Below are 25093 nucleotides of genomic sequence, written 5' to 3'. Positions count from 1 at the left end.
GAACTACCGGCCCATCTCCCTCCTCCTCTTCCCAGCGAAGGTCATCGAGAAGATAGTCAGCAGCCAACTATCCCGCTTCCTGGAGGACAACAGCAAGCTAGACATCTCTCAATCCGGCTTCCACAAGAACCACAGCACCGAGACCGCTCTCATCGCCGCAACCGACGCCATCAGGATCATGCTCGACAAAGGTGAAACTGCGGCTCTCATCCTCCTTGACCTCTCGGCAGCCTTCGATACCATCTGTCACCACACCCTCCGCACATGCCTCCATGACGCCGGGATCCACCACAAAGCCGTGGATTGGATCACATCCTTCCTCTCCGGTAGGACTCCGAGAGTCCGCCTCCCTCCGTTCCTGTCAAAAGCCACCAAGACCATCTGTGGAGTCCCCCCAAGGATCCTCTTTCAGCCCAACCCTTTTCAATGTCTACATGGCGCTGCTCACCAACATCATCCGATCTCAGGGCGCAACATCGTCTCCTATGCGGACGACACCCAACTGATCCTCTCACTCACCAAGGACCCCGCCACCGCTAAGATCAATCTCCACAACAGACTGCATGCCATCGCCAAATGGATGGAGATAAGCCGCCTCAAACTGAACTCGGATAAGACTGAGATCCTCATCCTCTGCTCCAACCGCTCAACATGGGACAACTCCTGGTGGCCAGCCACCCTTGGAACCGCACCAACTCCCAAACTCAGGCACACAACCTCGGCTTCATACTAGACTCATCGCTCACCATGACCCAGCAAGTCAACGCCGTCTCATCCTCATGTTTCAACAATCTTTGCGTGCTTCGCAAGACCTTCAGATGGATCCCCATCGAAACCAGAAGAACGGTCACCCACGCCCTTGTCAGCAGCAGACTGGACTCCGGCAACGCACTCTACACGGGAACAACGGGCAAGCTCCAGAGGAAACTTTAACATATTCAGAATGCCTCTGCACGCCTCATCCTCATCCTCATCCTCAACGTCCCACGCCATAAATACATCTCAGCCCACCTCAGAGACCTACACTGGCTCCCCGTCAACAAGGGAATCACCTTCAAACTCCTCATCCACGCTCACAAGGCTCTCCACGATGCAGGCCCTGCCTACCTCAACTAGCATCTCAGCTTCCACGTACCCACCCGCCAGCTCCACTCCGCCAACCTTGCCCTCGCCACCATCCCCTGCATCCATTGTACCACAACCGGCGGCAGATCCTTCTCCCACCTTGCCGCCAAACCTGGAACGCCCTCCCCGTCAACCTACGTCTGACCCAGGACCTCCTGACCTTCAGGAAACAACTCAAGACCTGGCTATTCAAGCAGTAGCAACTCCCTCCCCCCCTCCCACACACATACACGCCTTGAGACCCTAACGGATGAGTAGCACGCTTAACAAGTGATTGATTGATTGATTGAAATGCACAAGAGAGCTATCAACCAGCCCAGCCCAGCCCAGATGTGAATTGGAGACAGCCTGTAAGGCACAGATGGATTTTAAGTTCAGAGAAATGCTCGCTTTCTAAAAGTGCCATTTCTAAAATAGTAATATAAAATCCAACCTCATCAGTCAGCAGGATTTTGTATTACCGTCTGGCCATACTAAATATACCCTGTGTACCTCTTTCTGATCAGAATCTACCACTGAATGAAAAACGAATTTAGGAGTTTTCCTCTACCAGGACGTATAAAACACACATATATGTCCTGCTTTTACCTACACAGCACCCTGCCCTATGGGTTAACTGCGGCCTACCTTAGGGTTGACGTATGTGTAGAAAAAGGGGAGTTTACGGCTTGGCAAGGACTTTTAAATGACAAGTCGAAGTGTCAGTGAAACTGCACACACAGGCCTTTGAGTGGCAGGCCTGAGACATGGTTAAGGGGCTACTTATGGGGGTGGCACAACCAGTGCTGCAGGCTCACTAGTAGCATTCACTTAAAATGCCCTAGGCACATGTAGTGCACTTTACTAGGGACTTACAAGTAGATCAGATATGCCAATTGGGTATGAACCAATATTACCATGTTTTAAGGGAGAGCGCATATGAACTTTACCACTGGTTAGAAGTGGTAAAGTGCGAGAGTCCTAAAACCAGCAAAAACTGTGTAAAACAAAAAAAAGTTTAGGGAGGCAGGCAAAAAGTTGGGGGTGACCACCCTAAGATTGTCAGGTCTAACAAGTATGCTCCTTTATTCAGAGCCAAAGACATCCTTAGGAAGGTAAAAGAGGTTCTTCACAAACATGAAGCATTGACAAGCCAAAAAGAGCTTGCCTACCAGCTTGTACTCCTTTTTTTTATCTGGTTCTCAGAAAATGAGGGGAGAATTTCACTTTTTTGCTCCTGCATGGAAGAACACAACTTCAGACAAATGGGTGAAACAGATTGTCCAATCTGGTCATACATTGCGGTTTATCCAGAGACCCCTAGTTTGTCCTCCAAGAAAGGAACATTATCTTCATTTGAAGGAGCTTCAAATGGAAACGCTCATGCTTTTTTTGAGGAGCCATAGACATTGTCCCCAAATTGCAAAGGAACCAATAATTTTATTCCATGTTCTCCCTAATGGAAAAGACAGGTCAGACCTAGATCTGAGACAGCTGAACATGTTTCTAAAGAAACCGTCATTTCAGATGATTACTTTACATAAAGTCCTCCTGATGATGTCCTCCCTGAACCTTTCAGATGCATGCTTCCACATGCCCATTCCTCGAAAACACGAAGTACCTTCAATTCTCAGTGGCGGGGCAGCACTACCAGTTCAAGGCACTCCCTTTTGCACTAAATCAGCACCTCGAATATTTTAGTCTCTTCATAAGATTGGATCTCACTTTGAACAGACAAAAATCATAGTTGGAACCCCAGACGATGATCCAATTTCTGGCTGCAATACTTGATACACAATTGGGGAAAGCTTTTCCATCGGCAGAAAGGGTGAAAAGTTTCAGACAGTGGCATACAAAACTGTTACTGGAAAACAATCACAGTGAGGCAATACAAGTCCCTGTTGGCCTGATTGCAACATATATAGGCTCCATTCTGTTTTGCAGGCTCTGTGTGAGATCTTTCCAGCAAGAAATGGATTTGAAATGGAAACAGGTAGAAGGCTTATGGGACGATACTATCCATTTCACAAGGTGCTTGAAGCAAGCTTAAATGTAGTGAAGGAACACAGCAAACCTAAATGGAGGTCTTACTGCAGGTAAAAGAATTATTAATACTCGCTACAGATGCTTCCATGGGTGGATGGGGAGCTCACCTGCAAGAACTTTCAACCAGAGGCCTGTGGTCAGATGCAGAGAAGAGGCTCCACATCAGTGTGTTCTGCTTGGAGGGGTCCTAAGGAACACCACAAGACCCGGTTTGTGCCAAGTTGAAACCTGTGGCACACAACAGTTTGGAGATGTAAGGGATCATTGACATGTTTTTAATCTACATTTCTTTTTGTTTTTAATCTTAGTCAAATTTCTTGAAACAGAATAGATCAAGCAGGTAACGTGAGGTAATTTTAAATACTATTTCAAAAAAGGAGGAAACAGGGAGATTAATGGTCCAGTGTACAGCCTCCCGGGAACAGTCTATACAATTATGAATGAGCTAGTGGCTGCTTGGCTAGGTCCCCAGTGAAGGACCGGCTGCTCAGTATGCACCAGTTTTATGGCAAGTGATTCCTAGGGAGCCATTTACATAATTTGGGACGGGCGACCCCTACTTGCTAGATAAGTCAACTGCACATAGTCGAGAAAGTAGGTGACCGTAGCCGAGTAGACTGACGTTCAGAGGCACATTTAGGTCTCCACGCTCTTTTTATAGGAGAAGTACTTTGTTTTGTTTTGGTCCTGAGAAGCGTTGTTGGATCCTTGTGGACCCGTGAGACGCGAAACATGTTGACCCACTAGAGAGGGAGTTACATAATGTTTTTTCTCCTCCGTGTTTCGGATTGAAAGAGTGGTTGAGCATTATCTCAATACACTCCATTTGTTTTTTTTAATCTTGGCCTTAACCTTTTTCTGACCCAATAAATTTATGATGAACAGAAGGGTTCTGAGCCAATTTTATTCTTTTCTGCTCTCCTTCCCATGTTGACCTTGTTAGGCGGCTTTGTCCGGCTTACTATCTTCTAAGGCACATTGACATCGTAAAAGACCTCCGGCAAAGAGCCACCTCCATGGGGAGCCCATCAGACATTGCAGCGCCGGTCTGACGAGGAGCAAGCCCGAGGATGAAGCATGACATCCAATCTGATGTGCGAGGGCTTGTGCTTCTGACAGTAGGGTCATCCTGTGTCTCCTTTCTGCTGTTTCTTGGAACAGTGTACTTCATAATTGTATAGTCATTTTAAATACCCCATACCGATCCCACTGATAATTTCACTTAGAAGTGCTCCCCCCTTAGACTTAGAAGGGCCGCTGTCCATGGGCGTTCTTGATCCTCTGTGATGCAGGCAGTCCTCTGGAGGTTTTTTAGAGGTCGCTGGACCTGCAGGACGTGTCGCCTTTCTTCTGCAGGTTCTTTGAAGCAGGAGACAGGCTAGTAGGGTTTGGGCCATAATTCTAATGCTCTATTTTGTGGTAGTGTGGTCAAGCAGTAGGCTTATCAGAGGGTAGTGTTAGGCCTTTGTTGTACACACACAGGCAATAAATGAGGAACACACACTCAAATACAATTCCAGGCCAATAGGTTTTTATATAGAAAAATATATTTTTTTAGTTTATTTTAAGAACCACAGGGTCAAGATTTGCAGTAAACACTGTAAATGCAAGGTACTTCACTTAGATACTTTAGGAACTTTGAATGAAAGCAATATCATATACAGTCTTTGTAAAAATGGCAATAAGCTATTTTCAAAGTGGACACAGTGCAAAAATCAACAGTTCCTGGGGGAGGTAAGTAAAGGTTAGTTTGTGAGGTAAGTAAAACACTTACAAGTCTCAGTCCTGGGGCATAGGCAGCCCACCATTGGGGGTTCGTTCAAGGCAACCCCAAAGTTATCACACCAGCAGCTCAGGGCCGGTCAGGTGCTGAGGTCAAAGAGGTGCCCAAAACACATAGGTGCCTATGGAGAACAGGGGTGCTCCGGTTCCAGTCTGCCAGCAGGTAAGTACCTGCGTCCTTGGGTGACAGACCAGTGGGGTTTTGTAGAGCACTGGTGGGGGGGGGGCACAAGTAGGCACACAAAACACACCCTCAGCGGCACAGGGGCGGCCGGGTGCAGTGTGCAAAGCAGGCGTTGGGTTTTGTATTGGTTTCAATGGAGGGACCCGGGGGTCGCTCTAGCGGTGCAGGCAGGCACAGGGGGGGCTTCTCGGGATAGCCACTACCTGGGCTAGGCAGAGGGTCGCCTGGGGGTCACTCCTGCGCTGAGGTTCAGTTCCTTCAGGTCCTGGGGGCTGCGGGTGCAGTGCTGGTTCCAGGCGTCGGGTCCCTTGTTACAGGCAGTTGCGGTCAGGGGGAGCCTCTGGATTCTCTCTGCAGGCGTCGCTGTGGGGGCCCAGGGGGGTCGTCTCTGGTTACTTACAGGCTCGCAGTCGCCGGGGAGTCTCCTCCCTGTGATGTTGGTTCTCTGGATCTCGAGCCGGGGGCGTCGGTGCAGAGAATGAAGTCTCACGCTTCCGGCAGGAAACGTGCAGTCTTTGGAAGTTGCTTCTTTGGTGCAAAGAAGTAGCTGGTTTTGAGCAGGACCGCTGCACACAGGAGTTTCTTGGTCTTTTAATCCAGGGCAGTCCTCTGAGGCTTCAGAGGTCGCTGGTCCCTGTCGGATGCGTTGCTGGTTGCAGGTTTTCGAAGTTGGAGACAGGCGGTAGGGCTGGGGCCAAAGCAGTTGTCGTCGTCCGTCTTCTCTGCAGGCTTGTAGGTCAGCAGTCCTTCTTGTTTCTTCAGGTTGCAGGAATCTGATTTCCTGGGATCTGGGGTGCCCCTAAATACTAAATTTAGGGGTGTGTTTAGGTCTGGGAGGGCAGTAGCCAATGGCTACTGTCCTTGAGGGTGGCTACACCCACTTTGTGCCTCCACCCTGTGGGGAGGAGGGCACATCCCTAATCCTATTGGGGGAATCCTCCAAACTCAAGATGGAGGATTGCTAAAGGCAGGGGTCACCTCAGCTCAGGACACCTTAGGGGCTGTCCTGACTGGTGGGTGACTCCTCCTTGTTTTTCTCATTATCTCCTCTGGACTTGCCACCAATTGTGGGGTCTGTGTCCGGGGGCAGGCATCTCCAATAGCTGGAGTGCCTTGGGTCGTTGTAACACCAGGCTTGAGCCTTTGAGGCTCACCACCAGGTGTTACAGTTCCTGCAGGGGGAGGTGTGAAGCACCTCCACCAAGGAAAGGCTTTGTTCCTGGTCACAGATTGCACAAAGGCACTCACCCCATGTGGCCAGAAACCCGTCTGGATGTCCCAGGCTGGCAGAAACTGGTCAGCCTAGCACTAGTAGTTGGGCTGGTATGCAGGGGGCTTCTCTAAGATGCCTTCTGTGTGCATTTCTCAATAAATCCCACACTGGCATCAGTGTGGATTTATTGTGCTGAGAAGTTTGATATCAAACTTCCCAGTATTTGGTGTAGCCATTATGGAACTGTAGAGTTCTTTTTGACAAACTCCCAGACCATATACTCTTAATGGCTACCCTGCACTTACAATGTCTAAGAATTGGCTTAGACACTGTAGGGGCATAGTGCTCATACAACTATGCCCTCACCTGTTGTATAGTGCACCCTGCCTTAGGGCTGTAAGGCCTGCTAGTGGAGTGACATACGTATGCCACAGGCAGTGGGTTGTGGGCATGGCACCCTGAGGGGTGAGTGCCATGTCGACTTAGTCTTTTTCTCCCCACCAGCACACACAAGCTGTGAGGCAGTGTGCATGTGCTGAGTGGGGGGTCCCCAGGGTGGCATAATACATGCTGCTGCCCTTAGAGACCTTCCCTGGCCACAGGGTCCTTGATACCAGGGGTACCATTTACAAGGAACTTATCTGTGTGCCAGGGCTGTGCCAATTGTGCAGGCAAAGTGACAGTTTAGGGAAAGAAAACTGGTGCTGGGGCATGGTTAAAAGGGTCCCAGCACACTTTCAATCATAATTAGCATCAACAAAAGGCAAAAAGTTAGGGGGTAACCATGCCAATAATGGCATTTTCCTACCTGGGGCATTTCCTTTTGTGGCGCTAGGCCTACCCACACAAGTGAGGTACCATTTTTATCGGGAGACTTGGGGGAACGCTGGGTGGAAGGAAATTTGTGGCTCCTCTCAGATTCCAGAACTTTCTGTCACCAAATTGTGAGGTAAAAACTGTTTTTTTTGGCCATTTTGGGGGTTTGCAAAGGATTCTGGGTAACAGAACCTGGTGAGAGCCCAACAAGTCACCCCATCCTGGATTCCCATAGGTGTCTAGTTTTAAAAAATGCACAGGTTTGGTAGGTTTCCCTAGGTGCCGGCTGAGCTAGAGGCCAAAATCTACAGCTAGGCACTTTGCAAAAAAACAGATTTCAACCTAAAAATGTGATGTGCCCATGTTGCGTTTCCTGTCGCGAGCATTAGGCCTACCCACACAAGTGAGGTACCATTTCTATTGGGAGACTAGGGGACACACAGAATAGCAAAGAAGTGTAATTGCCCCTGGTCTTTCACTACATTTCTTCCTTCCAAATTTAAGACATTGTGTAAAAAAGAAGTCTATTTGAGAAATGCCCCTTAATTCACATGCTAGTATGGGCACCCCGGAATTCAGAGATGTGGAAATAACCACTGCTTCTCAGCACCTTATCTTGTGCCCATTTTGGAAATACAAAGGTTTTCTTGATACCTATTTTTCACTCTTTATATTTCAGCAAATGAATTGCTGTATACCCGGTATAGAATAAAAACCCATTGCAAGGTGCAGCTCATTTATTGGTTCTGGGTACCTAGGATTCTTGATGAACCTACCAGCCCTATATATCCCCGCAACCAGAAGAGTCCAGCAGACGTAACAGTATATTGCTTTCAAAAATCTGACATCGCAGGAAAAAGTTAGAGTAAAACGTGGAGGAAAATGGCTGGGTTTTTTTTCACCTCAATTCCATAATTTTTTTTCCAGCTGTTATTTTCTGCAGGAAAACCTTGTAGGATCTACACAAAGTACCCCTTGCTGAATTCAGAATTGTCTACTTTTCAGAAATGTTTAGCTTTCTGGGATCCAGCATTGGTTTCACACCCATTTCTGTCACTTACTGGAAGGAGGCTGAAGCACAAAAACTGTGTGTGTCCCAGTAAAATGGCAAAATTGTGTTGAAAAATTGGGTTTTCTGATTCAAGTCTGCCTGTTCCTGAAAGCGGGGAAGATTGTGATTTTAGCACTGCAAACCCTTTGTTGGTGCCATTTTCAGGGAAAAAACGACAAGCCTTCTTCTGCAGCCCCTTTTTCCTATTTTAAAAGAAAAACGAAAATGTTGCTGTATTTTGGTGAATTTCTTGGTCTCTTTCAGGGGATCCCACAAACTCTCCATACCTCTAGAATCCCTAGGATGTTGGAAAAAAAGGACCCAAATTTGGCGTGGGTAGCTTATGTGGACAAGAAGTTATGAGGGCATAAGCGCAAACTGTCCCAATCGCCAAAAAAAGGCCAGGCACCTGAGGGGGGAAAGGCCTGGCAGCGAAGGGTTTACATTTTCGTAAAATGCTCTGTGCTCTGTGCTTCTTCTTGAAAGGAAGGAAGCATGTTTGTACAGTGTCCTTTGGCAGTAGACCTATATTGTTAGGCTGCAGAACCATATTCTCCTGCTTTGGTGGACTTTGAGATTGTGTCACACAACTCTTTGTCTCTTATTACTTCGTAGCAGTTGGTGACCACATTTCTCTGCTATGGTTTTCAGTCAGTTGGAAACTCTTCTGGGTGAATGGGGATAATTTCTCTGTATATCCTATCACAGTGCTTGCTCAATGCAGCACGGTTATATGCCTCTAAAGTGCAGCCAATGGTGCCCATTAATGTAACTGTCTGCTCAGATCGGAGCTACTGGCTAGTGTGAGGAGGATTTTGGGACTTTGTGTAATATTCAGCTGCCTTGTGGTTATCCTCAGGCTCTTTCTTAGGCATTGCATAGTGTTGTCACTTAGTGAATTTATGTAACCTGGCCCCAAACCAACCTTTAGTTTTTTTTTTTCTGTTAGGTAATGACACACCTCCATGTGATTGAAGAGAGGATAAATCAAAGCCTCTCGCAGTTGTACAAGATTCCTTATGTAGTGCAAGAGATCCAAGAAGATATTGGTGAGTGTTTTAATTTTTACTTTTTGTATTGTTCGGAAAGCCATGCTTGTTGAATGGGTAGGGTTGATCTTGAAGGCTGAAAAAAGATCCTGGAATGCGTAATGGAATGTTTTGGATTCCACAGTGCCATAACTAAAAACCATGTAGTTCGGTTTTGTTAGCTGTATAGGTATTGCCAGGTGAAATATTGTGATTTCATTTGACTTGGTACTGTATTTGATTTCTGATGGATTCTTGTAACCGGATTCCTCACCTGCAGAATATCCACCTTGGTGCCAAACTGATTCCGGAACATCTCCCGGCAGTGTTCCAGCTCAGCGCTAGGTGGCACAATGCTGCTCCATGCAGACTTCTTTCTGTCCTGGAAGTAATGGAGTAAATCTGCATAAATGCACCACCCCTGTGTGGCGATGTCATTTCCTTTGTTTCCATGCCTTCATATGTGAATCAGTTAACCAATTATTTTGAATATATGTTGGTGATGGACCCGCACAAGGTCTGCTTCTGGTTCTTGGTCTCCAAGTTTTGCAAATTTTGTGCCCTCATGCTCCCGAAGGCAATCTAAGACCGTGATGCAAAGAGTACATCGACCAACACACAGAAAGATGTCTCGGACTTTGTGTAAGGGTGTGGACTGGTTCCCTTTCTCAGTGCATTCTTACAAAAGGTCTTCTTCGCCATCAAGGTATTCAGTAAGTCCAAGCCAAAGAAGAAGTACAAGAAATTGAAGCAGGACACTCAACCTCATCCCACCACTCTTTGTCCAAAGAAATTTCAGTAGAGTGTCAAGGTGCCAACCGACCCTGCTCCAGATCCCAGGCCATGGAGCTTATTCCATGACTCATCTCATTATGCCCTGTTTCCTGGGGCCATTGACGATGCAGGAGGCCCTGCTGTGTATTTTAGGCACTCTTCCAGCTCATCTTAGCGCTCTTCCGGGCCCTGAGGAACTGCTGGGGCCTCTGGGCAGTTTATTGTTGATGGATCTGTCTTCTGCTATGTAAGAAAGGGCCTCTTTTTCACATGGTTACCCCACACATTTTGCCTGGTATCTGTTGTGATTTCGACTGAATGTGCACTTGGTCCCTGCTAACCCAGTGCCAGATCTCTTTCCACAAAACTGCACAGTTGTTTCCTCAATTGGAAAGACCTTTAGCACCCCCTGAAAGTCCCTAGTAAATGGTACCCCTGGTACCTACCGCCTGCAGTACTAAAGAGGGTCTCTGAGGGCTGCAGTAGAAACTGTGCCACCCTGAGAGACCCCTCACAAAGCACATGACAGACTGCTATTGCAGACTGTGTGTCTTGGTGCAGACAAAGGTGAAATCACGACCTGGCACACAGCCTGTGTGCTATGTCCCCTAACACTGCATGCAGTATATGTAAGTCACCCCTCTTGCAGACCTTATAGCCCTAAGGCTATGTGCATTATATTATATGTGAGGGCATATCTATACCAGCAGCTATGCCCATGCTATGTCTTTGTCGATTCTCAGACATAGTAAGTGACCAGGGAAGCCATTATAAATGCATGTGCTGGACATTGGTCAGTAAGAGTTCCCCAGCTACATGATGTTGTCACTAAAGAGAGGAATGTTTGGTATCAAAAGTCTTGTATTGGTGAACCCACACTGATTGCAGTGTTGGATTTACCAATACATGCACCTCCAGGGCACCTTGGTGGTGTCCCCTGGAACCCTACCAGCCTCTGGTGTGCTCACTGACCAGTTTCTGCCAGTCTGTATCGGAGACACCATTCTGGTGAGAGTCCTCTTCGCTCAGGAGGTCCGGAACAGTCCAGGAAGAGGGTGTAACACCTCCTCCCACAGGATGACCTGCTGATTAGCCTTCCCAAAGCGGCAAGCCTCAAAGCCCTGCCACCTTTGAAGTGTGTTTCTGGCTCCCCTCAAAGGAAAGGAAGCCACCCCTCCTGTCCAGAGCCCATTTGGCACCTGAACAGACGGAAAATTAGCTAGACAAGTAGGCATGCCACCCCAGGCTAGTACCACCCCTAAGTTGGGCTACTGCGAGATGGACACGATTTTTCAGAAGTAGATATCTTGGTGATGGCATACTTAGGGATTCTGGGACAGGGTTATGCCCACTTCCCATAGGAAGTGATCATATAGGAAACAGTGTCCCCAAGGGTCAGTAGCCAATTGGCTACTACCCTACACCTCCCCTAACGCTACTGAACTCAGTATTTAGGAAGCCACTGGCACCAGAGGCAGATCCTGGCTGACCTGAAGAAGGACACTCCAGAGATGCAAAAGGCAAGAACTGAAGATCCGTGACTTATTTGGCACCAAACCTGCCAGCCTGCCTGTGGACTTCGACAATTGCGAGAAAGAGGCCTCATCCTCCAGCTGCTGAAACTTTCAAAAGCCCAGGAAGACTGGCAGCCCTCACTGCAGCACAGGGAACTCCGGTGGAGTGGCAGAGCTGCTCCCCTGCATCCTTGCAGGCACCCAAGAACTGCTGAAGAGGACTCCAGACCACCAAAATTGCCACCGGACAGCACCACTGCACGCATACATCCAGCCTGTGTTGGAGTGGGCCAATGGTGCCAACTTGGTCCCCAGTCTCTCCAGAAAGAAAGTACTTTGAAGGTTTCCCCACTGTGACCCCCACAGAGACGCCTGCAGCCTCTTTGTGCAGTCTCCCCTCAACTGCGACAATCTCTGTTAACGGCAACCCACTGGTCCACTGCATCTCTGCACTCAGATGCCCCAGACTGAGGAGAAGAGGGCCACTAGTGTCTCCTTGTCCCCCAGGCTCGTGAGAATTGAGCCCACTTGTTAGTACACCATGACTAGACCCTAGACCACGCCAGCAGCCTGTTTTGTTGGCCCTCCTCCACCACCACAGCTGATGGACACCCGACGGTCAAAGAACCCTCTGTATCCAGACACCCCAGACTGAGGGCAAGAGGACCACTGGTGTCCCTACGCCTGAGCATTGCAAGACCTTAGCCCACTCGGTGGCTCATCCAAACAGGACACCCAGTCCTAGCCTGTTGCACAGGAACGCATTGGTCACCCACCTATGTTATGCATTCTGCATGCGGCTGCCCCGTGCCACTGAGGGTGTACAGTGGGTGCTGCCTTGGACCTTCACCACTGCTCACTTTAACCTCAGGAGATTTGTCTTGTAAGTCACTGTACTGTACCTGTTTGCAGAACTTGTTTTTCCGCTAATAGGATAACATTGCAGAACTCAGAAATGGCACTGTGTCCACTTTTTAAAGTGAAAATAATTCCTATTTAAAATTGTACTTACCTGAACGATTTTTCTCTGATGCCTAAACATATATAAAGATACTTGTTACTTTTATAGATTGGTGTGGATCTCCTTCTTGAGCTGTCTCATTTATTGACTATTGTGTGTATTTGTAGATATCTTGAACTCCTCTGTGTTAAGCCTAGGGCTGCTCAACCATACTAGCCCTAAAAAATTACATTTTGGTATTGCAAAAGTCCTGTCCACTCATTGGGGAACCCCTGGACCCTTTACATGATATTCACATACCACATAAAGGGCCAGCTTCCTACATGCTCCATCTGTGTCCCTAGAACCCGCTTCTGGTTCTGCACCAACTCTGGTGCAGACTTTCACTCCAGGTCCAAGATCTAACCAGTTCTTTGCCCAATGATGCTGGTCCCCGCGTTGCTGGTTCAGGAGGTCGAGTCCCTGATGACTTTGGTTTCCGACTTCAAACTGAATCTTCTTCAGCCCCGACTAAGGTCAGGGCTTAACTCCACTCAAGTGCACTTAGCCCTAGTATGCTCTGATTCAGAGAAAACACTTATTCTTCCATGAGACTTCATCACCTTTTTGGTTCAGATTTTGATCAGCCTGATAATGACGACAGATGATGGGAATGATTTACCCCCACACGATGATAATATTTACATGGACTTGCTAGAAGCTGGTGCATTGGATACCTCCCCAACACAGGGTTTGGTCTCCCTTTGGACCCCCCTCATGGAAGAGGGTGCATCTCCTGCTGTGGTAATTAGATGTAGAGCTGAGGTCCTGGACCTACAGAGGAAGCCAAAATTGATGAATTGGCTGAAGTTTTGCACCTTGGTCTTGCTCATGTTTAGTGAAGCTTTGACTGACACACTATGTATCCACCAGCCTTGCATTGCAGTCAGTCAATGTGGTCAGCCTATTATGTTGTGTTATGGTTGCCTTTGAGACATGGCTACGGATACCTTGCCGGTGTTACAGAAGGAGATTTGGGCCTCCTTGTCTGAGACCATCCAGGATGTGACAAAGTATGTCTTCAGGGCAGGCCTGGATACTACTAACTGCTTAGGTTGTGCAGTGGGCATGGTGTGGTGCTCCACCTCAACACTTGGATGCAAGTAATTGGCTTTTCTGTGGACATGCATGCTTCTCTAATGGAAATACCTGTTGACGGGCTTTGTCTTTTTTACGAAAAGGCCGATTCTGGCCTAAAGCACTTAAAAGAAAGCAGAGCTGTAGTGCGTTCTTTGGGCCTGTCTACCCTAGTTCCACCCTTTTCGAGGCTACTTCAGGTGCCTAGCATATAGGCACCTCTAAACCCTGTCACCACGTTAGCCCTTTCAGAGCCAAGGATGGAGATCAGGCAGCCAGCATGCAGTCACCAGAGACACCTTTCCGCCCAGCTCTTCTCTCCTGAAGTATCAGTTGTGAAGCCAATTTAGCTTGTCTTTGGTAGTACACAGCCACCTTGTGGGGCGCAGGAGCAGTCATCTTCATGCAGGGTGGTGAACCATCACATTCAACTGTTAGGTCCTCCAGATTGTCCTATTCATTGCATTTCTTTCCATCCCACTTCTACTTGCTCCCATGAGTTGCTCTCAGAGAATCACCTCTATCTTGCTGAAAGAGGAGGAGGGTGTACTGGCCAAAGAGGCCATCAAGAATGTGTCTGCCTTCGAAGTAGTGAGGTTTGCTACTTCCTCCTGTGAAGGATCAGTTGCCTTTGTCCTGTTTTACATCTTTGTCCTCTGGATGCCTTCCCCTGAGAGGCCAAATTTAAATCGTTCACTTTGGCCCAATGTCTATCTTCACTAGATCCATGCATCTGGATGGTTACTTTGCGGGATGCATATTTTCATATGTACAACAGACATTACATGCAGTTCTAGGTCAGCCTGGAGCATTTTCAGTTTTCAGTACTTCTCTTCGGCCTTACAAGCATCCCTCAGGTGTTGACGGACGGATGGTGGTGGTTGGTGCACATTTTTAGATGCTGCGGATACAGGTTTTCCCCTATCTCATTGACTGTGTGTGGCAGATGGGTTCCCACTGTCAGACATGAAACACCTCCAGATGATGACAAACCTCCTAAAAGGCTGGGGTTCTTGATCAATGAGCCAAAGTCACACTGGACTCCTTTGTAAAGTCTTCCCTTTATTATTGTCATTCTGGACTGTAAGAAGCTGGCTCTGTATATACTTTATCAAAATGAGATATAGTGTGCAGAGAGTCCAGGGGTTCCTCAAGAGGCTTGACAGAGGCAATAATAGGTAATACTTATGCTCTATTTGTGGTAATGTGATCGAGCAGTTAGGCTTATCGGAGGATAGTGTTAGGCATTTGTTGTACACACATAAGCAATAGAAGAAACACACACTCAATGACAACTCCAGACCAATAGGATTTTATATAGAAAATTATCTTTTTGTTACTTTATTACTAGAACCACAAGACTCAGTTCAGAAGTAAATATTGCAGGTAAGTTCTTGGCATAGACATCAATGTAACTTTGTTTTACTTTAGTCAAGTACACTGTTTTTAAGAAAACAGAGAATATTATCTATTTTAAGTGTGGACACTGCATTTTCAGAACAGTTCCTGGGGGAAGAAAATAAAGTATAGTTTTAGAGGTAAGTACACGACTTGCAGTTCCAGTCTCTGGGTTATAGGTAGTCCACCGTTGGGGGTTCAAGTTAACCCCAAACACCTACCACCAGCAACACGGGGCCGGCCGGGTGCAGAGGTCAAAGTTGAGCAATTTTAACGTGGGCTCCTATGGAGACATGGGGTACTCTGAATTCGGTCTGCCAGCAGATAAGTACCCGCGGCTTGGAGGGCAGACCAGGGGGGGATTAGGGGAGCACTGGAGGGGCCACAAGTATGCACCAATCTCTCAGCGGCACTGGGGCGGCTGGGTGCAAACAGGGTGTCTGGTTTCCAATGAAACTCTGAGGGGACCCCAGGAGTCACTCAGGTGCTGCAGGCGAGGTCTGGGGGAGGGAACACCACCGGTCGGGCAGGAAAGAGGGCTACTGTTGATAGTCTCTGCACCTAGTGTCGATTTCTCCAAGGTCTGGGGGCTGCAGGTGGAGGGGGTGCTTTGCATCGGATATTTTCGTCCAGGGCAGTGTCAGGGGTGTTCTCGGGATTCCCTCTGCAGGCGTCATTGTGGAGGGGTGGAGAGGTCAACCCAGGGTGGGCACTTGGTCGCCGTCACCTGGGGGTCCTCTCTGGTCGGTTGGGCCACCTGGACTCGGGCCGTGGGCATCAGGTGAATGGTTAGAACTTGCGCTTCTGGAGTGAGGTGGGAGTCCTCCAGAAGAGGTTTCTTCTATTCTTCTTTGGACAGGGCTGCTGTCCATGGGCGTTCTTGAACCTCTGTGATGCAGGCAGTCCTCTGGAGGTTTTTCAGAGGTCGCTGGACCTGCAGAACGCATCGCCTTTCTTCTGCAGGTTCATTGAAGCAGGAGACAGGCTAGTAGGGTTTGGGCCAAGTCAGTTGTTGTCCCCTTTCCATCTCTGCTGGGGTTTCAGCTAAGCAGTCCTTCTTCTTCTTCTTCTGAGGTCGTCAGGAATCTGACGAGCTTGGTTCAGGGAGCCCTAAAATACAAGATTTAGGGGCATTTTTAGGGGGTTGAGGGCAGTAGCCAATGGCTACTGTCCCTGAGGGTGGCTACACCCTCCTTCTGCTCACTCCCTTTGGGGAGGGGAGCACATTCCTATCCTAATTGGTCCCTGTCCTCCAAAGCAAGATGGAGGATTCCGCAAAGAGGGGGTCACTTCAGCTCTGGACACCTTAGGGGTGGTCCTGGCTGAGGTGGTGACTTCTCCTTGTTTTTGCTAATTATCTCTCTGGACTTGCCACTAAATGTGGGGCTTTGTCCGGGGTTGGGCATCTCCACTAGCTGGAGTGCCCTGGAATATTGTAACACGAAGCCTTAGCCTTTGAGACTCACTGCTAGGTGTTACAGTTCCTGCAGGGGGGAGGTGGGAAGCACCTCAACCCAGTGCAGGCTTTGTTTCGGGCCCCCGGGAGCACAAAGGCTCTCACCCCAGGGGGTCAGAAACTCATGTCTCAGTGGCAGGATGGCACAGACCAGTCAGTCCTGCACTGAAGGATTGGGTAAAATACAGGGGACATCTCTAAGATGCCCCCTGTGTGCATTTTGTAATAAATCCAACAATGGCATCAGTGTGGGTTTATCATTCTGCGAAGTTAGATACCAAATTTCTCAGAATTCAGTGTAGCCATTATGGAACTGTGGAGTTCATTTTGACAAACTCCCAGACCATATACTTAATATGGCCACACTGTGCTTACAATGTCTAAGAATGGACTTAGACACTGTAGGGGCATATTGCTCATGGAGCTATGCTCTCACCTGTGGTATAGTGCACCCTGCCTTTGGGCTTTAAGGCCTGCTGAAGGGGTGACTTACCTATGCCACAGGCAGTGTTTTGTGTGCATGGCACCCTGAGGGGGATGCCATGTCGACTTTGCCTTTTTCTCCCCACCAACACACACAATCTGCAATGGCAGTGTGCATGTGTTAGGTGAGGGGTCCCTTAGGGTGTCACAACACATGCTGCAGCCCTTAGTGACCTTCCCTGGTCACAGGGCCCTTGGTACCACTGGTACCTTTTACAAGGGATAATCTGTGTGCCAGGGGTGTGCCAATTGTGGAAACAATGGTACATTTTTAGTGAAAGAACACTGGCGTTGGGGCCTGGTTAGCAGGGTCCCAGCACACTCTCAGCCAAGTCAGTATCGGGCAAAAAGTGTGGGGGGGTGTAACTGCAACAAGGGCCATTTTCCTACATGGACATTTAGCTATTTATGAACCTTTCTATACTGCAATGAGTCCAGAACAATTTGGGCTATGACCCTGATGTTTTTGCCTCCATAATGGATTTCAGTGAGAATGGCTTTGAAACTACGTGGACTGTTGGCCTCATGCATCTTGCTTGTCCCAGTTGATTAGTGGCATTTGGAGGATCTGCATTGGGATCTGATGTCTCAGGAGACCCAGCACCAAGGAAACCTGTTGGATGGCATCTATGTTTCGGAGGAAAATCCAAAAAATCTGCAGTGGTGGCTGCTGGACCATAGCCTGACCAGCAGCAGTGCCCTCTACTTTTCCCACCCAGAGTTGATGGTGATGACTTATGTAAACCTGCGTTTGGACAGACATTGGCGAACAGAAGAGAACAGAGGCTCTGGGGGAAAAATGGCTCCACATAAATCAGTTGGAGTTATGGGCCATCTGCTTTGGCGTTAATGGTCTTTCTGCCGAGACACGCAAATTCATGAACTCCATCCACTCCGGATCATCGTCAGACCCATACCCCCACCACGTGTACAACAAAGCAGACGCAGCCATCGCTCCCCAGCTACGGAAGGTCATCAACATCTCCTTCGGAACAGCAACATTCCCGGAAAGCTGGAAACACGCCGAAATCAACGCCCTCCTTAAGAAGCCCAAAGCAGACCCCCAGGACCTTAAGAACATCCGACCCATCTCCCTACTCTCGTTCCCTGCGAAGGTCATCGAGAAAATCGTCAACGCACAACTGACTCGCCACCTTGAAAACAAAGACATCCTGGACCCCTCCCAGTCCGGCTTCCGACAAAACCACAGCACCGAGACCGCGCTCCTTGCCGCCACAGACGACATCAGACACCAAATGGACAACGGCGAAACATCAGCCCTCATCCTCCTGGACCTATCAGCTGCCTTCGACACGGTATGCCATCACACTCTGAGAACCCGCCTCTTCGAAGCCGGAATACAAGAGAAGGCCCTCGAGTGGACTACATCCTTCCTCTCCGACAGAACCCAGAGAGTCCGCCTTCCTCCCCTCCGCTCCAAAGCCACCAAAATCATCTGTGGCGTCCCCCAGGGCTCATCCCTCAGCCCAACATTATTCAACATCTACAAGGCACCCCTCGCTCAAGTAGCCCGCCAATGCAACCTCAACATCATCTCCTACGCCGACGACACCCAGCTCATCCTCTCCCTCACCAAAGACCCGCACACCACCAAGTCCAACCTCCACGAGGGAATGCAGGCCGTTGCCGAATGAATGAGAAACAGCCGCCTGAAACTGAACTCGGACAAGACGGAGGTCCTCATCCTCGGACCCAACCCCTCCGCCTGGGACGACTCCTGGTGGCCAACATCTCTAGGAACCCCACCAACACCGACCGACCACGCACGCAATCTGGGCTTCTTCCTCGACTCCTCCCTCCCCATGTCAAAACAGGTCAGCGCAGTCTCCTCCTCCTGTTACAACACTCTCCACATGCTCCGCAGGATCTACAAGTGGATCCCAACAGACACAAGAAAAACAGTGACACAGGCCCTCGTCAGCAGCAGGCTAGACTACGGCAACGCACTCTACACAGGCATCACGACAAAACACCTGCGACGCATCCAAAACGCCTCCGCCCGACTGATTCTCAGCGTACCCTGCCGCAACCACATCACACCCCACCTGAAAGACCTCCACTGGCTCCCCGTTGACAAGAGGATCACTTTCAAGCTCCTCACCCACGCACACAAAGCACTCCACAACACCGGACCTGCTTACCTCAACAACAGACTCCGCTTCTACACTCCCACCCGCCAGCTCAGCTCCGCAGACCTCACACTCGCCACCGTCCCCCGCATCCACCGAAAGACATCCGGCGGCAGATCCTTCTCCTACCTCGCCGCCAAGACATGGAACACTCTCCCAACCAACCTGCGACGGACCCAGGACCTACTCGCCTTCAGAAGACTCGTCAAGACCTGGCTCTTCGACCAGTAGCAGCTCACCACCCCCACCCCTCAGCGCCTTGAAACCCTAACGGGTATGTAGTGCGCTCTATAAATATATTGATTGATTGATTGATTCTGCCGTCCATCAAGGGTATGCTGGTGCAGGGTTTCATGGTTAACCCCACCACCATATAGTACCGCAACAAGCACGGTGGAGTTGGTTTCTGGGTCCTGTTTGAAGAGGCACTGCGCCTCTGTAGTTGGTCGGACTCTCAGGATGTAGCCCTGATTGTGAAACACCTGTTGGGATATTTGAACGCTAAGGCATATAAGCTCAGCCAGCAACCCCGGATCATGAACGGCACTTGCATCCTGAGGTGGTGCGGAAAATCTTACATTGGTGGGAAGAGCCCTGGCTGGAACTTTTTGCCACAGTCGAACATGTGATGTCAAGCATTCTGCTTATTGAAGTTTCTCATAATGCTTTATCTATGAGATTAATTCATTCTGGAGTATAACACAGGCTTCCTGTATGCCGTTTTGTCACTCTGTCTCTTGCATTGTGTTCTAAAGAACATCAGGAACCAAGTCAACTTAGTGGCTCCAAACTGGTCCAAGAGAGTGTGGTACTTGGAACTGCATAAGATGATGATTTGTCCTCTTATAGCACTACTGCTGCATGAGGATCTTATGTTGCTGCAACAGGGCAGGGTTTTGCACCACCCTGTGCAAACTACACTTCCATGCATTGGGACTGAGCGCAGCAGTCAACTGTCTTTAATTTGCCCCCAGACGTTGTGCATGTCATCCTTGCATGCAGACGCCCTTTTACAAAGTTGATCTATGCTGAGTTCCTGGGACAGGTTTGTGGACTGGTGTGGAGTCAGCAAACCAGACCCCTTGCAAGCCAAACTGTTAGATGTTTTACTTTTTGTTTTGTCTCTTGCCCAGCAAGGCCTTGCAGTGGGCACTCTTAAAGGCTACTTGTCCTCCCTTTCAGCCTTTTAAGTGTCTACCGTACCAACCTTTCTTGTTTAAATCACCTGTTGTAATGCATTTTATTAAAGGTTTGACACACATGCTCCCTCTCAAACAGTTTGTGATTGTGATTACACAGTGGAATCTTAGTTTGGTCCTCATATTTCTCATGTGCCCTCCCTTAGATCCCATGCACAGCTGCTCTCTACATCTCCTGACTTTCAAAACTGTCTTTTATTACAGCTATCACTTAAGCTCGTTATATGGGTGGGCTCCAGGCACACTCAGTGCAGACACCTTGCACCACCTTTCTTCTAGACAAACTGCCCTTCTTAACTGTTTCACATGGAGCAACCGCTCACCCTCACAATGTTCTCTGCTTCATCCCTCAAAAGATGAGACGAGACTTGATCGTTAGACCTCTAAACCTCTACATCAATCACACAGAACCTCAGGTGAAAGATGAGCTCTTTGTGGGGTTCTCTTGAAGAAAGAAAGGTAAGGCAGTGCAGAAAAGCACGGTCACAGTGAATAGTCCTCTGCATTAAGACCTGCACTGGTCAAGAAGCAACCCACAGAAGGACTGCTTATCCCACCAGAGCCAAGGCTGCACACTGTTGGCACAGAGTGCATGCTCTAGGTTAGACAGTGATGTGGGCATTGATGCACTTGTTTGTGAAGTCCTACTGCCTTGACAGCCAGACTTTACATGAAGGGAACTTTGCCCATTCGGTCCTGCAGGACTTTATGCTATGTGTCCACTCAACTGACTCTCTATCTTAGGGAGGCACTGCTTTGGTATGGTTATAAGTATCCTTCAGAAGAACAAGTTAGCTACATGTAGTAACACTCTGTTCGTAGCATGTGTAGCTGTGGATACACATGCTCTGCATACTCATGCCATCTAGTGTTTAGCTCGGATGTTTGCAACTTGCTTTTTTTATTTTTTTATTATAAAGTCTTTAAAGTCAATCGACATAGTGACTCCACCCTTAACTGGCAATGTGTATGGGCAGGGGCTCCATTGTTAGGTTTATTTTTTCCACCGTCAAGTTCAGAAATGTACCAATCTGGCTCTGTACGGTGCCTAACAGAGCTTTACCTTTGGGATGGGTATTGTATCTAACACCAGATTCCTCACTACCTTTTTCACCCTCCCTCCCAACCCCTTTTTCTGAGGATTGGCCTCCTTTTACCATATAATAAGGTTCCAATTTGGAGATCTGCACACTGGTACCTTAGATTGTATGTGTTCAGTGACCGAGAGCCTGGAAAGACTCAAGCCAGAAACTGGCATAGCTGCAAAGGGGTAGTGCTTGTCTGCTTTCCCACCTAGAAGCATGCAGGAGCACTGCTGTGTACATTTCAAGATGCAGTCTGGTGCCTGCGGATATTCTGTAGATGAGGAGTTTACAGTTAGTGTCCACCAGAAGACTTGTTACTGAAGGTGCGTAACCTGTTATCTTTGTGCTTTATAGGTAGGAAATGACCTCTCTTTAGTTGGACAGTTTTTCTATGTTTTATCCATTAGTTATAATATTGTGTATTTTGTATAGAATGTGCCTGAAGTCCTCAATACTAGCCTGCTTTCATCCTTAAATCTCTCACAATTACGTGACACTCTTTATGGGAAAGTTAATCTATCCATGTTGGGTTATTGCTTAAAAATTACTCTAGCTAACTCATTTTTTTTCTAGTTTTCGGTCACTATACAATGCTGGGTGTCATTTTATGACCCCAGTTAAGGTTGCTTTGATTTATTGGGATGCAAGCTGCATCTAGAGAAGATGTTTATCAAGTGCCTACGACCTCAAGCTCATTTTCAGATCATGTTCTATTTAGAGGTTGTTGAAAGATCCCCTGAGCATTAGTTTCCTAGACAGACTGAATTGCCTCCTGTATTAGAAAGGCAAGTCTCTTTGATTGTACTGAATAGTGGCCACTAGACCTTAGTACTTCATCCCTACAAAAATGAGCGAAAGTTTTATTGAGTGGTTCGTTGTGCAGTTGCTGTGTCTTCGTTCACCTTTATACAATAAAAAAGTGCAAGTCCTGAACATCAAGAAAAGAGTTATGCACTGTTGAAGACAAAATAAAAATGAAATGTTTGCTCTTTTGAACGGTCTCCTTCCCTGCAGATGAGCTGCTACAGGAGCAGCACACAGATGTAGACCAGTTCGTCTCCTCCATCTTTGAGACTCCAATGGATGTCCAGGTGAGCTCGGAAGAAAGCGAAGAGCTCCCCCGACCTGAAGAGAAGAGCTTCCGTCCATTCCAGGTGAAATCTTACACCTCCTTGGTGGAACCAGAAGGTAGGTGTGCCCAGCACATTAATAGGGAAGGTCTCCTGCTCATTGCTAAGAGCCCCCTGAGATAGAGTGCAAATTGTCTTAGTAGGTGGATTTACCATAAAAAAATGTTTGTGTTCTTACTAGAGGTAACTTTACCTTGATCCAACGTTAGAGGGGAAAGAAAATGCTATAAAGATTTATAGGTAAAATCAATTGTAGCAGGTGTAGGCATTGGCTTGAGAAAGCATAACAAGGTGCAGGTTAAATTCTTCAAATGCTGTTTACACATGACCTTTTGATGCCCATATGCCAATTAAATTGCACTAGTTTGAACTATCCTTCATTTGAAGGTGGTAGCTACAGATTAAGCACGTGTTAAAAGCATTTGTCAATTTGCAGTGAGTAACATAATTGTAGAATTCAGTTATTGTGGTGTGCCTAATGCAGCAAAAAAAAGTTCACTCTCTCAGGTGGCGGGTGGCACTTTGCTACGGGTCATGAGATGCAGCTGAGTAGACATGGTATAATTTTGCTACATAGATGTTCGAAAGGGTTCACTCTCATCTTCCTGCTCTGGAGGCCTATGGGATGTATTTTAGATGTTGGATATTGATAGGAGGCATTTTGCAGTATCTAGAGAATGAGTTTGCTGATGTTTGTTTCCTGTCTCTTCTCCTCCCCATTCTGTGGGTGTCCTACTAGCTTCCAGCCTGAGATACTCTGCTGTGCTTTTCAGCCATTACCAACGGTTGTACAGTGACCCATCTTGAAAGCATTTCTCTTCAATTAAATTGTGGCTGCATTTCCTATTCCATGGACAGTGGAATAGAAATGGTGGGAGGAGAATTGTTCTTTTAAAGCCACTTCAAGTAAAAGTTGCAGTATTACATTCAGCATTGTGATTCAGCCTAGGGGTCCTCAGTGTTGGTCCTGGACGGCTAGATCCATGCCAGATTTTCAGGCTATCCATAAAATATAAACTGACATGTAATGTGAAGAGGTTATCCTCAAAGGCAGGCTTGAATATAAGCCATCAGTGGCAGACTTAGTATTCCATTGGTCTAGTCCTCTTCCGAACTCTTGCTGTCCCATCTCTTCACTTTCACTATCTTTGCCGAACGTCCCTGGTCAGATGCTGGGTTTAAGCCCCAGACATATCTTTTTCAATATCTAAGATAGTTCGAAATCTGCATTTATTTGGCTTTTGTGGGCAGGTTGTGCTTCTTAAGTCTTGGCCATCCCTGCTGTGCACAATATCGTATAGTTTTTGAGGTTGAAGAGACTAAATCAACAAAGGTCAAAGCTTAGTTCTTCAAATGCAATGAATGATAGTTCTGATGCTGCTCTCTAGGTTGGTTTGATGACTGGAGCATTTTGAGAATAGCCCCCATAATTTGTATGTTTTCTTTTCTTTTTGCTCTTTTGCCGGGTCAGCTTAACCTAGGCCTTTATTGCAAAACTGAAAGCACAAGTCCAGCTTTTCAGCAATTTCTGGTCTCTTCCCAAAGGTGCCAGGGAAAAGAATAAGTTCTTGATTTGGTTTTTATGGCCCACTTTGCCTTTTGAATGTGGGATCTTTTTGATAATAATGACTTTTTGATTCATGTTTAAGGTACCCACATGTTCAATGCTTCACGTTTCTAGAAGTAGGTGATATCTGCGAGGCACATATTAAAGTAGCAGAAGTGGAATACCAAGCTGGGGGATCTTCGTATTCAAGGTTACAAATTGTGGCTAAAATGTTTCTGAAAGTAGATGTTCCTAGCATGTGCTGACCAAGAGACACATGCTATGCATACTCCTGCCATGTAGTGTTGGGCTTAGACGTTTGAAACTTCTGTCTGATAGAGACTTTTAGTTGCAGATGTCTTACCTTAGAATTTCCACCAGGCATCAGTCTGGCTCCGGATGTTTTTCTTCGAGCAGTACCCCTGCATGCCGTTACGTGGCGTCGCTCAACTCCACGTCTGTCATTGGGGTTTTGGTCGCCGGATATGACATTGCGGGTCACATATAGCTGGCACACTGATATCAGTTCTTTTCTTTAACTGCCAGCCTATGCTCAAATCTGAAGAGAAGTACCCCTACAGTTGCTTTTAACTGGCCTTTTGACTTTTTGTTGAAGTTTTTGACTTCTTGGTGCATCAACGATGTTGTCACGGAAGACCAGCTTCAAGCCCTACAACTCACCGTATGATGTTGGTGGCAGATCCACACCTCTTTTTCCTGTGGTGTTTGGAGTGCGACCATGACCCAAATTCGTCCGTCTTTGGGGTCTAGTTCTGGGTCAGCTCCGTGCCTCCCCGAGTTTATGGGTTCTGTAGCCACCCCGGCCCAACTGAAGGAATTTTGCGATGCCAAGCGCTGCATCTTTGGGCAGACTGACCCTGCCGGAAAGCCTCTGGGCCCTGCAGGCTTGGCAGGGGCCCCTTTGGGTTCCATACTGGCGGCTTCGGCTCTGAGGGGCACACAGGGATCCTCTTCTGGATCTGAACCAGCGTTGGTTGTATCATTGCAACCTTCCTTGACAACGGTTCCAGAGTCGAGGCTCCTGACCTTGCCCGGG

The 25093-nt window shown here is 47.8% G+C and overlaps 1 protein-coding gene across 8 annotated transcripts in view; it reads left to right on the top strand.

The window, feature by feature from the left end:
- Positions 1-25093, top strand: part of APLP2 (amyloid beta precursor like protein 2) — a 438018-nt gene that overhangs the window by 365705 nt on the left and 47220 nt on the right. For all 8 annotated transcript variants that reach the window (XM_069224475.1, XM_069224476.1, XM_069224474.1 and 5 more), the window contains 2 exons: positions 9146-9245; positions 22375-22548. In XM_069224475.1, coding sequence (XP_069080576.1) covers positions 9146-9245; positions 22375-22548 — 274 coding nt within the window. The remainder of the gene's footprint in view (positions 1-9145; positions 9246-22374; positions 22549-25093) is intronic.

This window comes from Pleurodeles waltl, chromosome 3_1 (genome assembly GCF_031143425.1).
Source record: "Pleurodeles waltl isolate 20211129_DDA chromosome 3_1, aPleWal1.hap1.20221129, whole genome shotgun sequence".
Taxonomy (NCBI): domain Eukaryota; kingdom Metazoa; phylum Chordata; class Amphibia; order Caudata; family Salamandridae; genus Pleurodeles; species Pleurodeles waltl.
The sequence above is the reverse complement of the archived record's forward strand: the minus strand, read 5'-3'. Positions and strand labels throughout refer to the sequence as shown.